The following is a 16,069-nucleotide window of genomic DNA, read 5'->3' as shown; positions in this document are numbered from 1 at the left end:
GAGGGGTCAGAGCTGAAAAATGACCCACGACTAATTGAACAGGACAGGGTGAAACTGGTCTTATGTCTTAGCATTATCAGGGAAGAGGTCACAATCAAGGCCGGTGTATTGGCCTTGAGGTTTGACTTTTCAATGGTGAATATATTCATCTTCTACCGCTTATCCGAACTACCTCGGGTCACGGGGAGCCTGTGCCTATCTCAGGCGTCATTGGGCATCAAGGCAGGATATGGTGAATATATCAGGAAGAAAATAAGGAATGTAAAGCAGTCGAGGCTGATGTAGTGATGAGGAAAGAAAGTGAACGTAATGTGGCTTAAATGGTTGGGTCTTATCCTTAATCTTTGTGTTAGCGATCTGCTGTTACAGCTCACTGCTCCACAATTCTACAAGCTTCATTAACCATTAAATCGACCATAGTGCTCTCTCTCCTTCTCTCTTTCTCTCTCGCTTATGAAAGCTTTACTATTCATCTAGGAAGCGTAAAGCATATATGCAGAGTTTGGAAAATCTGACCTCAAACGTGGAGTTTCGCAGCACTACAGACATGGCAAATTCATCAGTGATTTTTTTTAATATGTCTGTATCATTTAAGGAGTATCACATGTGCCTATGAAGCCTGTGGTTCGTAAACGGAAGGTAGGGTCCTACTTAATTCAGCTTTAGATGAGCGTGTAACTCTTTCAAGCCCTCACGGTGCCTCTCTGATCAGAGTCTGGTAGCACAATGATACCACATTACACCCTTTACTTGTAGAAACTCTTACACTTTGGGAGATTCCAGATGCTATATTTTCACCTATATTTTTGCACAGAACAGAATATCCAAGACAGTATTAAGTAAATCCATTCTATTCGGTGCTGTGTAATGGGGTGACAGAATTCAGAGTACTGATCTGAGGAGAGGGAAGGAGAGAGAGGCTGAGCTGTGTTATGTTCTGATCTAAGTTCCATATTGGGTTACCTATTTTGGGAGCATGTGCAATTTGTGCAGATGTTTCCAGGTTTTCATTCCTGTTCTGGTTGTTCTGGTTACAGAGGAGTGAGTAAGCGTATATGCCGGCCACCTACGCAACACACACACACACACACACGCACGCACAATTTGTCTAACTATCCTTCTGAGGGTCTTTCATTCATGTCTAAAACAGAACCTAACCTTAATCTCATTAACCAAATAGTTCAAACAAAAGCTGCAGTCATTTCTCGGTCCTTCCACAATTTTACAATTTTTTACATTTTTGAATGCAATAATTAACGCAAAATCGTTCAAACTCCACAATATTCAGAGGAGCTTGCCAGATTTGGGCCAAGAGATGTAGTGTTGTGTTATGCCATCAGCCAAAGCCCACTTTGATGCCTGTGCATCAAATATGAGTACAGCGATCATAAAAAGCAATGACCTATGTGTCTTCACCGGTAGTTTAAAAGAAGAATCTTGTTTATGGAATTTCGCCAAATCAACTCGGTGAGGTGCATCACAGTTTGAAAAAAGCTGCTGCAAAATGAAACATTTTTGGCTACAACCATCACAAAAATCTCTTGGAAGAGTGCAATCATGGAGGCACTGATTTCTATCATTTCTGTTTACTGCCAGAGATGTTTAGCAGCGTTACGTCAAAGACGTTATTGAGGTTTGTTAATGACTTTCTTTCCTCCATCATTTAGGCAGGAACACTGGAATCCAAAAGCCAGTCGGACTTCCGCTCCCAACACGGAAAAGACGGCAACGATGACGTAACAGTTCACGGCAGCACTTCTGTTACCTCACTTCCTGTCCTCCAGGTGCATACCCCCACCCCTGGACCCACCTACCAGTACCCCTACTCTACCCTATGCAAGCCACGTATTGATGTGGATATAGAAGCCTGGGCTACCAAGAACCTGAACCAGCACACACGAGGCCTGCTGCGCAGACGTGTCTCCATCGCCACCATGCTGTCCTGGAGCAGCGCTTCCATCAGGAAGCCTATGCTGATCACGAGCGACCGCGCCATCAAGAAAGAAGCCTGTGACATGTTTAAGCTTGTGCAAACCTACATGGGAGACCGGCAAGTGACACGCCTTGACTGGCGCCATGTCGCCCTTCATGTAGTGACCAAGTGCTGGAGCATGCAGGGCCTGAGGGACGAGCTGTATGTCCAACTTATCCGGCAGACCACAGACAACCTGAACCTCAGTAGCCTCTGTGCCGGCTGGGAGCTCATGGCCATCAGCCTGGCCTTCTTTTCTCCTTCACCCAAGTTCAGGCGCTATCTTGAGGGATACATCCAGAGACACCTGGAGCCCAGTAATGACAAGAAGAGTGAGTATGAATGAACTGTTGTTTATAGCCATAATCCAAATGTGTGAAAGAAAACATGTCATCTTTCTAAATGTTTTAGAGGCATGTTTTTAAAGGCAGCCAGCGAAGAACTTGTTCTAGTTTATACTCTATAAAGCTGAATTTATTTGTTTTTCAAGTGCACTCAGTAGGTAGCTAATATGTTTGTTTTCTCTTTCTCACATGCACACAGTAGGCAGCTATAAACTTTGTATGTTTCAGCTTTCGACTTTCTTTCGAGATTTTTTTCTGTTCACCTCTGCTGTTATGGAAACCCAACGTCAAATGTTTCTGCCTCAGGTTTCTGACTCTGAACGCCGGTCCATACTTATCACAAGTCAATATTGATTTCAGAGCTAAAATTAATATGGCTTGGTGCCTGTTCAAACAGGATGCGACGCTGAGGAATGGGAGGAAAAATAAAACACCGGGAATACTTCAGGTCATAGTTCAAAGGCCATGGAACAAAGCACGATGATGTGTTTTTCAGAACAAACATTAAAAGGGGTGTCGATATTTCAGTTAAATATTTGAGCTTAAAAGGTTTTGTGTTTTTATTTTTTTGTGTTTGTTTATCAGTATTACAGAGGATTGTGGAACAACAGGACATAAAGAACAAGAAGAACTCGAAGTCCAGGAAGAAGAGGAAACAGAACAATGAAGAAGAGGAAGAACAGGGTACATGTTAGTCATGCATGGCACACACACACGCACACACACAAACACACACATGATTTCCTGTGATAGTGGGATTGGTGTGCTGTTTGACATTAACTTCTATTAAATGACAGAAGTAGTAAATGAAGTCTGGGTGAGTTCGAATATGTCCGAAGGCCTTAGGAAACTTTGCACATGGTCACATTTTGACTTTTAACTCTAAAATCTGGACGTTTTTCCATGAACTGAATGATGTCTCGCTATTGCACCTTCCTAAAGATAAATCCTGTAACCTTCTAAAGTAAAATGGGAGAAAATCACATTTAATCTTTACATTTCAATCTAATAGAAGCACAATGAAATGCTTACTTCTCCTTTTGTAACCTGGTGAAAACAGAAACAATTAACATTCCTGCTAAATTAGAAAGAATCTGAGGTTTTCCAGTGGGATAAGAGTTACCGCTTTGATTATCTGCTTACTGCATGCATGACGGCGTGCAGGCGCTTCACAGATATTTTGACAGCCGGTCTCTGATTTCCAACTGAACTGACGAAGTTTACATGGAAATACAACTTGATTAAATTCATTCCCTTCTGGAACTTGTGCTTGTTGTGGCCAAAAAAACATGGAAAACTCCTCCTCTAGTTATTTTCTGTGATTAATGCAGACATTTTTTCTAGATTTTCAAGAATTTTTTGTGGAGAAAACTGCTTGAATTCAGAAAATGCAAGCACGGGATTCTTCTTTTATACTAATACCAGTGAATGTAATTTCTTTCTTTGAAAGGAATTTTTGTTAAAACTATAATGAGTTCAGAAATGATGCTGATGCTCCTACTCATAAGTTGCTCAAAAGCTCCTGGTTACACAACTGCACTTTACTATATAGTGTACGTGAATTGAAAAGAGATTTAGACACAACGTGTGTTGTGATGATGATGTCACATGATGTCTTGGCCCAAAATCTGTGGAAAGCCTGCAGTCATTCTGAAGTGATGGCAAAATTGCAAGATCTTCTAAATATAATGTCATGACACTCAGACAGCAATTTAATTTGCTCCTTACCCCACATTATATTCGCCAGCAGAAGAGTTCTGGAAACTATAAGACAGCTGCTGGTATTCTCATGCATGAGGGTTTATTTCTGCTGCACTGCAGGGACTGTGGCAATTATGTAAAATAGAGCTGCATGGAGGAGGTTAAGGATAAACTTGTGTTAACATTTATTCAAGTCATATGTCATGCCAATATAAGCAAACATACTCCTCAAACACGTATGACTCATCACTTGTGTAAAAATAAAAGTAGTGCAGAATCTCACTTTGTCAGAGGCTGATAAAAAAAACTTGCTAAATCTGCTAGTTAGGTAAACACAGGTACTTCAATTGCTATTAATATATAGGGCATTTTAGAGCTTTTGTTTTGTGCGAAGAAAAATGTGTCCTCTGTATGAGATACTAAGGTTCCTTGAGTCTCAACTTAGAAAATACACAGAGGTCTGATTTGACAAATGGTTTTGTCTGTTGTTTTGTTCAGCTGCAGATGATAGCAATGATGAACCAGCTGACCTACATTGGAGAAGAAAAAGCTTCCTGCTTATTTACAGCCTGTCAATTTGTCTGAATATCCTGCAACCCACACACACACACACACACACACACACGATTGGATCTCAGAGCAGTGAGATAATCTCTGAGTCCCACGCTCTTTTGGTCCGCCTCCAGAGTGCTCAGAGAAAGTGAGGGATTAACAAAGAGAGCAAAGGAAAGACAGACAAGTGGAAGATCCTGCAAGGCTGAGTGGGGGTCTTTAACAAGATATCCTTTAAAAAAGAGAGAGCAGGAAACAAAGAGAAGGCTGTTTTAATCAGACTGTGCCCTCTTCATTTTTTTGCAATTGAACGCACTTCTAACCCTGTCATATTTATACTCACACAGTCGGGTAGCAAAGACGGGTGTCTTAAAATAATAACGTTTCCTGTTCATCACATAATAGCCCTCTCAGATTATCCACAGAATAATCAAGTCATTCTGTTTTACAGACTGTTTCAGGAAGTGTTGTGAAGATCACTTCAGAGTTTTTCCATCATAGTCCTATATGTGAGAATCTTTTTTTGTAGCGCTCAGATGCCGTGAATGTAGTTACTCATTACTTGTACACTCTTGCCTGCAGATCAGCTGAGTGTAATTAGCTGAGTCAAGATGAGTGTGTGTGTGTGTCAGTCATCCTGACCCTGCTTGTACAACAAGCGTCGTCATTTTCAGTGGCACGATTGTGGCTGTGCTGAGGTAACGACCAACCACAGAGCTGCATGCAGCTGCGTCTAGGGATGCGTCAGACTCCTCCGAGACCAAATCTCAGAAACTAAAGCACCGACTCATCACTGATCAAAAAGAGCTTTTTCTTTTAAGTGAGATTTTTTGCCGTTTGAGATAATGAACTGCTTATCAGCCAAGTGAATGATCCGTAAAAGTGCGGTTTCTACATTTCTTAACATTTCCTTTCCCTGTAAAATTAGCTCCATTCACTAAATCATCAGATTCCATAGAGGAGGTGTGTGAGCTGAGGCGAGGGCTTAGGCTAAGCATTTTAGCGCAGTTGGGGGTCACCTCACAGGCATCAGAGCACTCTGCATATTACAAACTGCCCCTCTAAAAGCTCTTCACTGAAAGCACAAAGGAAGATTAGTCACAGTGGTGTGTGGCTGGGGTTCGGGTATTACTCAGGCCTCTGGTCTCTCTTTTAAAGCCGTGTGACATTCTCTCAGTTGTCAGCCTTTGCCCTTGGATTAGTTTTGTTTTGTCGCTTACAGAGTTTCTGGATTTGGGAAATGTCTTAACATTAATAATGCTTAAAACATCAATAATGCTTTACGCTTACAGATGCAGAAGAATTCATTTGAGCTTGCAGTTCTTGGGGTTGGAAGTTCTCTCAAAAAATGACCTTACACTTAACACACTCCTGATAAATTACAGCTGAATTACCATTCTTGTGTATTCAGAAGAAAGAGCCTTAGGATTATAGCCTCATACAAGTATGAGGTTTTCTTTGGGACAGTTTAACTTGAAAATCAAAATATAAAAATCAGTGGTCACATTTTTTTCTTTTTTTTTTCTCATTTGCAAAAATCAGCTCTTGTATTATATGGACTTTTTTGATTGGCTCCGACCCTCAAAACTTAGTTCCGGTTTTTAAGCTTTCAGTTCTTATTAATTCTCAGTGAGAGTTTTTACAACTAAAATTCACCTGAGGTACATTAAAGCACTAAGCCACAGGAAGCCCCCATGTCCATGATAACACACCCCCCCTAGTGGCTAATTGCTTTTAAAAAACGGTGCTGATTTTTTTTTTAAAATGTGCGTGTTCAATAAATAAACGTATTTAATAATATCAGTAAACAATACATTTGTAAAGCAAATACAATTTTATGTGCTTCGGTTGCTAAGCAACATCTCACACAAATATGAGGAAATTTGACAGGAAAACAGTACACTTCATAAACAGTGTCTTAACTAGACAGACAGACAGACAGACAGATAGAGAGAGAGAGAGAGACTTTACTGATTTCTGAAGGAGTTGCAGCAGTACATAGTGCTAGTGTGCAGTGTGGGATTCAGGAAGCCTGTAGGATTCAAATGTTTGGCATCATAAGATGTTTGCCAGAACTGAAGTGTTGTGAAAGAGGAGCAGATTTCAGAGTTCTCCTTTCTAAATCAGGAGCCAGCTCACTGAGAGGGAGGGTTCATGCAGGGGCTTCTCCCACTGTCTCACTGTGCCAGACTGGAGGGCTGTTGTGTGGTGGATGTACTGGGTGGATGGGGCAGGGTCAAAGGGGTTCTGAGGGGGAAAAATGCTTCCCTTAATATGTTAAGCACTTCATCAGAAAGACAGGATTTTTTGCCTCTACGGGATTAAAGAAAAGCCATTACATCAGCGACCATTGCTATGCAAATCAGTCCTTTGCTATCTCTCCTTTCTTTCTTCTCTCTCTTCATCTCCTTACTCATCTCCTCCCACTTTGCCTGGCCTGAAGTGATGGTGTCAATCGCTTATTCTTTGTTCTCCTGAGGACACTAACACAAGCGGAGGAGGACAGAGGGAAACAAAACAAGACAAAGAGAGCGAGGGAGAGAGAAGGAGAGAGGCTGAAAAGGATATGTGTAGATGGGAAAACATGACTAATCCCTAATATGTGTGAGGGATGAATAAAGGAGGTTTTATTTACTTGTTTTAAAAAGCTGTAAACAAGAGTCTGGGTACTAGTGCACAAATGAAAAATAACTAGGAAAAGGAAGTGAATTTTAAAAAGGTGAGAAGAGAGGAACTGAAAGAGGAAAGGAGACATGAGGATAGTGTGAGTGGGCGTGAGATGGATCAAACAGAAACAGGCGCTCGCGAAATGTCTGGCCCATGTGCTGGCCGTGTTTTCACTGCCCTGATAACAGCTGTAAAAGCTGCAAGTTTTTCCCCCAACCTTTTCGGCTTCTAACCAGGCTGAGAGTTTTAAACTAGCTCAGGTTACAAACTCTTTGGAGGCTGTAACGTATTTTAAGTGGCTTTGAATCATCTTGTGTGCACTGTAGGTGTTTGTGTGTGTGTTTGTGTATTCTAGACTATAAAAAGCTGGCCATTTGTTTCCTCAACCCAGCCGGAAGAGGTGTTTTGCCAGATGTGTGAACTTAAAGGCCAATAATACTCAGACTCCTTCATTACTGCAATGGGAAACACTTCTTTATGTCCATTCTGTGTCTAGAAATAGTCCTTTTCTTACATCATCTTCATCTTCGGTTCTCACAGAGATCACCATCACCACAACCACACACTCACATACACACCCCAATAGAAACCGATACAGCTGCCGCTCTTTCGATTTTCATACCAGATCCTTCACAACAGTCCTTTGTTTTATTCATCATTCAATCTCTCTTTTGTCACTAACAAATAAAAACTCTCCTGTGCCTCTAGCTGTTTTTACAAGCTTCTATCCTGTACATAAACCGTCCAAAGTTAACTTCAATATGAATTGTTTGTTTATAGAATTTGGTTGTTTAGGTGAGATCTTCCCATCCGTATTCTCTCTCAGTTTTAGGAGACTTCTTCTTCTTCTTCTTCTTCTTCTTTTCTTTACCTGCTTCTACATTGTACTTGCTCTCTCTTTCTGTCTCTCTCTCTCTCTCTTTCTCTCTTTCTTTCTCTTTCGCTTCAACAATTCAAGACCCCTATTATCATTTCTGAGCTCCAAATTATTATCTAAGAGCTACCTCACTGGAAGTGGAAGTCAGTTTCGAATTACGTTATCATCAACGTCTAACCAATTATCTGTCAGAAATGTTGCAATTCCAAATTGTGAGAGATAGCTGTGAGATTTATTTCCTTACCACACAACGTTCCACCAGTTCACAGCAGTGTTATCGGAGTGACGATGGCACAACACTTTCCCCTGCACCCCAAATGCTCCACTAATGACAGAAGAATTTGCGTCTGTTTGATCTGGAGTGTATTTGTAGTGAAATTTCCATGTGGGTTTACGCCATGTATGTTTTTCTTAGCTTCAGCCACATTGTAGTAAAACATCCTGGAAAAAAGTATAAAAAAAAAATACTCGAGTTTTCAGCTAAGCCTTGAACACACATTAGAGTAACTAAAATATACACATGTGAGTTCAGCTCCACACACTTCATGTTCCAGCTCATTGCCTTCCTGATATTTGCAGATGTGTTAACACCTTTTTAAATCCCATATTAGTAAGGGACTAAAGTACAGAAAGTTGACTCACCTTTCACTCTTTGGGAATTTTCACACAAAAACAAAACAAGTGCCTGTTTCCAACCTAGTGATGTTTCAGCAGTAACCCTGCCATTGACTGTTCGTTTCCTCCACAGGTCTGCCAATCAGCACTTATGCCAAATACTGCTACCGCAAGCTGCAGAAAGTTGCTGTGACTGGGGGTAAAAAGGTAAGAAGTGCATGTCTATTTATTTATCTATCTAAGTTTATTCTTTGGCCTCACCAATACTGGAGCTTGACGAGGCTTTAAGCAAGCAGTTGATTGAAAGTTATCCACATACTCGAGGTAAACAGAATTGGTTTGATGAGCTATCTGAAAGGTCAGCGGTTTAAACAGGGTTTCCGGAGAGAACAACCACAGGTTTATGGTGCTGCTGAAAGAAAAGAGCCTGTAATGCGTTCAGGCTGGCCCGAGACTGCTGAAGTGTAACAGTGCAGCAGTGTCTAAGTGCCTACATGTGCTAACAATCAGCCTTGAGAAAGCTCCATGAGAGCCACTCAGCCTGGGGAAATAGCGATACAGTAACCCCAGATCTCCACATCGCACACACACACACACACACACACACACACACGGCGAGAGACACAGTAGCTGTGTCCCACCTCCTTCACTGTCCTTTCTCCAGTCTCCACCCTGTAATCAGCCTTCCCACCACTGTCTCCACTCTTTGTCAATGATATGTTATATTTAGCAGCACACCACACAGCTGGTCACTAGATGCAAGTGTTATGTTATCGTGCTACCAAAAAGTGATTCTCAAACAGAATTTCCAACCGGTCCATCATATACAAATCTTCGTCCTTGTGAAAAGAGGTCTACATGCATCATGTCCAGAATCTTTATTTTAACGGGTCGTCTTCAAATGTGACACTGGCCTCTGTATTCTGTGCTCATCCGTCTCTCTCTCTCTCTCTCTCTCTCTCTCTCTCTCTCTCTCTCTCTCTCTCTCTCTCTCTCTCTCTCTCTCTCTCTCTCTCTCTCTCTCTCTCTCTCTCTCTCTCTCTCTCTCTCTCTCTCTCTCTCTCTCTCTCTCTCTCTCTCTCTCTCTCAAGGGTCTGAGGAAACCTACCCTGGATGAGATTGATCATGGGAGGAACGCCATTGTGACACCCTCACTATTCGGAAGCGCGCTGGAAGAGATCATGGAGAGGCAGAGTCAGCGGTTCCCTCACAGGAGGCTGCCCTGGGTGCAGGTGCAGCTTTCTCAATGTGTCCTGGCACTCGGTGGAGCGCAGACTGAGGGTATATTCAGGTAAGACACAGATAAAGAGAGACTTAAGAGGGACGAACATATCACACGTAAGACTCCACTGTAGTGTTGTCTGTAGCAAGCTACCATTCTCTCGCTCACATGACACGTCTCTTCAGTCGACTACCAACCACATGCTTCCTCCGAGCCACGTGATGCCTGCCAACCTATCTGTCTCATTATCGACCCTCTGAGGAAATAGAGAGTAATGCCATTGTTTTCACCCCACCAGGTTTTCTCCCTAGGCTCCAGGCCATGCATGGAAATCGAGCTCATATTCTGTCATAGTTAGGGTACATGCTTTTCTGTTTTAAGCAGCCCTGAAAGCCAAAAGTAAAGTCATTTGACACGCCTTTACCTAATGATAGTGTATGTCTTTGGTTTGAAGAGACGTAGATAGACTTGGACTTGAATATTTTTGTCAGGAGGAGTGGAATGCGTGGATGGGAATGCAGGGAGTTCAGATGTGGACTTTCCTTCCAAAAACATTCTCTTCCTAACATTATGAACAATTACCTACCTTGTTAGCAACTATTTCCAGCTACCAAAATGAGCTGTGAAGTTACAGACATAGCAACATTTATTTTTCCACTCCTACACTGCCTGAGGCAATGCAACACAAATACCAACTGTTTCAGAAAGAAAAAGAATTGTATTGATACAAAACAATTATATTAAGATATTAAACATTTAAGTAAAATAAAACAATTAAATAAAACTTGCAAGTTTTTGTGAGCAGAGATGTCATGGCAGCATCTCTGTGTTTTATCCAATATGAGTAAAAAACTTGCAAGTTTTATTTAATTGTTTTATTTTACTTAAATGTTTAATATCTTAATATAATTGTTTTGTATCGATACAATTCTTTTTCTATCTGAAACAGTTGGTATTTGTGTTGCATTGCCTCAGGCAGTGTAGGAGTGGAAAAATAAATGTTGCTATGTCTGTAACTTCACAGCTCATTTTGGTAGCTGGAAATAGTTGCTAACAAGGTAGGTAATTGTTCATAATAACAATTAATAACACATTATTGTGTTAGCTCACAATAATCAAGTAATAAGAATAGGGTGAGCACATGTCTCAGGTTACTGCTAACAGAAAACTAGTAAACTAGTGTTATTGTGACGGTGATGATAATACAACGCTCCTAAAACACCGCCTGTCTTAGATTGGGAGGGATGTCACTTTCCAAAACACAGATGCTTCAGAAGAGATGTCATTACTTCTCCTCTGCAAATGTCTAGTCGAGTAATTACAACAACTAAACAAGTGTGTGTCCTCTCCTGGAAGAGACAGCTCTCTGTTATGTGTTGTAAAGTTTTCACACATGCTCCAAATCCCCGGTCACTGGGTGGTCCCTACAGGAGCCGTTTATCCAATCCGACCACCATTTGTTTAACATTTCTCTTAACAAATAGGAAAACTGTTCATTTGTGGCCAGCTGATCTGTATTCAAAAAGCCAGTGCCTCAGTGCGATTTGCCTCAATAAAGCGGAACAGATGTGATAGCACCAGCTTTATTCAGGGCTGTGATAGAGATATGAACACATGGATTAGATTTACTCAGTGTTTATCAGTCAGGGAGAGAGAGAGATCAGTTTTTCTTCTCATTTGACATTGAGCGCAGGACTATGGACATATGAAGCTAAACAAGACAAACACATTCTTTCCATCACTTGTTCCTTTTTTTTAATAACCTTTTTCCTGACACCCGTCACCTGTGCACATCCTGTCAGGAAATCTGTCACTCACCATTTGTTTGTCATCTGCTGTTTTTGATAATGTCCAGATGTAAAGGTTTATTTGCTTCAGAGCCTCTGTGTGTTATTAATGTAGCACTCTTTCCTGTTCAATCAGCACGCACACACACACAAAACTTCTCTGAGGTTTAAATTTGATGGAAGGCTGAAAAGCATGTAGCATATTTTTGTGTTCAGATTCAGAAAAATATAGTCCATTGCTTTCTGTAAATCAGTTCATTGGATTCATTTCACTCATGAGACAGAATAATGACCATAACATTAACAGTGCTGAGGGGTGTGTTCCTGACTCTGTTAACGGTCGTGTGTTTTAATGTTGCAGAGTCCCAGGAGACATAGATGAAGTGAATGCCCTCAAATTACAGGTGGACCAGTGGAAAATTCCCGAAAATCTCTCTGACCCTAATGTCCCTGGTAAGTGCAGCATCATGGCTCACATTCAGAGGTTTTTGTTTGATGACAGTTTTTAATGTGATGGACATGCCTGTGATCTTTCTCTTTGTCTTTCTCTCAGCGTCACTATTAAAGCTGTGGTACAGGGAGTTGGAGGAGCCTGTGATTCCACAGAGTTTTTATATGCAGTGTATCAGTCACTATGAGGATGCTGAAGCAGCCATCAGCGTAGTGCAGGCTTTACCAGAGCTCAACAGACTGGTACTGTGTTACTTCATCCATTTCTTACAGGTAACAAACACTCACAGAGGCATAAATAAAGAATACTTAGGTTGAAGTTATGAATAAATGTTTGCACTGATTGATTTGGTGATTTCATTCTCTTTAGAGAACATTTTACTTTCTTGGAAGAAGTATCTAGTATCAGAGCTTTGTAAAAACTTTGTTTTCCAACACAGAAAAGTCACAGTTTCACAGGAACATAAGAAACTGCATTATTTAGACATATTATCTTTAAGAGAGAAAACAGGCCAGTAAGGACTTTTGTCTTTATAACTGCTAGAATTTAAGTGATAACAGGAATTAAATTGTTTTGAGCATGTTCCAAAGCATTAAACCTAACAATGGCTTAAAGGTCAACATGTTTGTCTCGTACCTCCAGGGTTGGGGGTTGATTCCTGCCCCTGCTCTGTGTGCACGAAGTTTGCATATTCTCTCTGTGCTTAAGATTCTCCAGTTTCTTTCCCATGTACAAAGCCATGCGTCATAGGCTGATTGGTGTCAATAAATTGTTTGAAATAGACTCCAGGATCCCTGGAACTCTATGTAGGATAAATGATACAGAAAATAGATGGATGGATGGAAATTTGCTTTTGTATTAAAACAGTAAAACACTTTATAGTTAAATAATCAACATTGGGCTTTTAAAAGCATTGTTTGAGGTCACAACAGCATAGGCATAATTTTTTTCATCTGGCAAGCAAAAAGTCTCACCAGGGCAAAACAGCTATAAACACGTTAATTGGCTGGAGCTTTGCCCCTTCACCCCTCTGTAGACTTATACAGTACACATGCACACACAACAATTAATGTACTGTAATCTTTACTGGAACTCATTGAAGTAGTCTTCTCAGGTTCCAGATAATAAACCTCTGCCCAAATCATGTGATGCTCACTTCAGATGTCACAGGGTTTCAGTCCAACATTTTTTAAAGCGTGTCTGCATTTACAAAGTCCTGAATGGAAACATCCAACTAGTGAAAATGATAATAGAAACCATTTTTGAATGTAAAGATTGTGTTCACGTCTATCACTAAGATCTCTGAATCTTTTATTATTGTTGCTTTTCTTTTTATTAACATAATGATAATTAGACAGGTGATATTTGCTGATTTTATTTTAATGAATTAATTGCAGTTTATTTTCAATAAATAAAAAAACTCTTCTTGTGACATTTCCCCTCAGGTTTTTGCACAGCCAGTGAACGTAAGCAAGACTAAGATGGATGTGAACAATCTGGCCATGGTGATGGCGCCCAACTGCCTGCGTTGCCAGTCAGATGATCCCCGCATAATATTCGAGAACACACGCAAAGAAATGTCTTTTCTCCGCATCCTCATAGTTCATCTGGACACCAGCTTCATCACGGACATGGTGTAATTTTTAAGCAGTGAAAGTTTGCCTCCTTGCGTATCTGTGTGCCCATGAGTGTCTCTTTCTTTACAGGGTTTAGGTCTATGGCATTGTTGCCTATTAGCTGTTATGCTGTTTGGCCATGTCAGTGCTTTATAACTCTGAGAAAAGAATAAAGACATGCTGAGGTCTTGAGGAAAGTGATGGATAACATAATTTAGTTATCAAACTTCTTAGCTAAAACCTAAAATATGAGTCACCAGCAAGTGACTCACTGATTCACTGAATACCAGCATTCGTTGCAGGTTTTTGCCTGTTTGACGTGAATCGACTCAGAATCATTTTGAGTGATGCTTTGTAGCAAATACCACTGTAATGTCTGAATCGATTCAGAAATAAATCCTTTTGACTGGCAGACACTCTGGCATATCTACATAAATCAGACTGTTAACATATGAACCCAAATGTTCAGGGACCTACAGCTCTTGGTATTATTGCTAATAATTCTGTGCTTTCAATAAGTTGGGTTTTTGGACCTTTTTTCTCTTTGCAAGATTATCTGGGCAATGTTCCTCAGTGGATTTTTAATTTAATACGGTTTGAGTGTGTTAAATATTTAATGGATACTAAACTCGATGTTTTGGATTGTATGAGCCTCTCTGGTCTTAGACGGTCTGCAAAGTCTTTAAAAAAAAATCGGTCTCATGCTGTGTCTACAGTATGCACTGCTCATGTTGATGTGTGTCTGAAAGAAAGATCTGTTGGCTCCTTTGTGGCCTGCTGACTTTAAACCTGGTCCCTGCAATTGACTGTGTGTGTGTGTGTGTGCGTGTGATTGTGTGTTAGATTGCTTTCAGAAAGGTCATCCATCCATAATCAAAAGCTCATGGCATGGACAGTGCTTCAAAACAAACTCTCTTTTATTTCATCTCCTTCAGATAATTGACACTCCATCATTTGATGTAGTACATGCTATTTTTATCCATCATGTGTGTCACCAGGAAGGCATGGAGGATTATTCACTGCATTCGAGCAATCCAGATCATACAGCTAGACAATATACAGTATTTAGCTCAGGGATTATAAAGAGCATTATTATACACAGGCCTGACTCTGCAGAGTTTGGATGTCTATAAGTAGTGATACGAAGTGACCAGACATGTGTTGAAAACATTTTCACTCATGCATCAGCTTTCATCAGTCCTTAAACCCTCAAGCCTTGAAGATTAAATCACAACTCAATCCACAGATGATGTGGATGACTGCAAAACATATTTTTACTTTGGAATTTTCCATAAGACGGCGCAATTTCATATCTCAGATGTGTGGTTTTAAGGACATAGCCAGGACCCAGGCTGTAGTATATTTAGCTCTGTGGTCAGACTTTGGGGTTTAGCACCCAGCATGGGAGCGTTTTGGCTCTTGATTTTGGAACGAGACAATTTTTGACCGCACACACAGCACTCCCTGACTTCTGTTTTTATTAAGATGTAGGCCCCAAATAATACATCAAGCAAAAACAGTCAAGCATGAGTAGCTGCTTGTTATGACCCCTTTCCACAGCCCCGTGTGCCACACTGGCCCAATATCACACACATGTCTAATCAGTTTGTCCATGACTGGAGGGAGCTAGTAGGAGTCCTTGTGCCATAGCAGATGCACTTCAGTGCATTTCTTCTCATCTTCCACGTCAGTCAACACAAGTCAATCAACCTGACTGGAAACCAGTTGATAAAGCTTGAGTATCTTCTCACTTGCCTAAATAGCAAGTCCATGCCACTGATATTTCTCTGGTATTCTGTAAATATGATTGTATGTCTCACGTTCTATGTATGTTTACCCATTAATTTATCCCTTTTCAATCAAACATCGTTACATCTATGAGGATATCCTTTATCTTTTCAGTCCGTTCAGAGTTCTGTCATATAGCGTTTTTTTTTCCCTTTTTTTAATATAATCCTGTAGATGATTGTGTTGAATAGTGAACGGAATTGTAGCAGAATACAGCCACACCGATTCTGTGTGTGTTGTCAACCTCCACTATGCTCCTGTATTGCACTTACCTGTGTGTCCAACCTCTCTGCGCCTCTCAGTGATGCTTGCAGGGACTAACGACCTCTGAATAAAATTGTAAATATTTCTTTTTTTTGCTGTGATCCTCTGATGGGCCTGCTAGAAAATAAAGATGGATGGCAAGCATTTAATTTCTGTTGTTTCAGAAAGAAATAAAGTTTGTAAATTTGCAGAAATGTGAGTCATTGTTTTTTC

The 16,069-nt window shown here is 40.7% G+C and overlaps 1 protein-coding gene across 5 annotated transcripts in view; it reads left to right on the top strand.

Annotated features, from left to right (window-relative positions):
- arhgap46b (Rho GTPase activating protein 46b) overlaps window positions 1-16,050 on the top strand; it is a 74,063-nt gene extending 58,013 nt beyond the window's left edge. For 4 of the 5 annotated variants that reach the window (XM_060894905.1, XM_060894909.1, XM_060894908.1 and 1 more), the window contains 7 exons: window positions 1,668-2,304; window positions 2,902-3,006; window positions 8,862-8,935; window positions 9,820-10,019; window positions 12,099-12,190; window positions 12,291-12,460; window positions 13,634-16,050. In XM_060894905.1, coding sequence (XP_060750888.1) covers window positions 1,668-2,304; window positions 2,902-3,006; window positions 8,862-8,935; window positions 9,820-10,019; window positions 12,099-12,190; window positions 12,291-12,460; window positions 13,634-13,828 — 1,473 coding nt within the window. In that variant the 3' untranslated portion in view covers window positions 13,829-16,050. The remainder of the gene's footprint in view (window positions 1-1,667; window positions 2,305-2,901; window positions 3,007-8,861; window positions 8,936-9,819; window positions 10,020-12,098; window positions 12,191-12,290; window positions 12,461-13,633) is intronic. The other variant, XM_060894906.1, reaches the window with a different exon arrangement.
- Window positions 16,051-16,069: the final 19 nt, after the last annotated feature.

Source organism: Tachysurus vachellii, chromosome 19 (genome assembly GCF_030014155.1).
Source record: "Tachysurus vachellii isolate PV-2020 chromosome 19, HZAU_Pvac_v1, whole genome shotgun sequence".
Lineage (NCBI taxonomy): Eukaryota > Metazoa > Chordata > Actinopteri > Siluriformes > Bagridae > Tachysurus > Tachysurus vachellii.
Note: the sequence above shows the minus strand (reverse complement) of the source record. Positions and strands in the feature narration are given on the sequence as shown.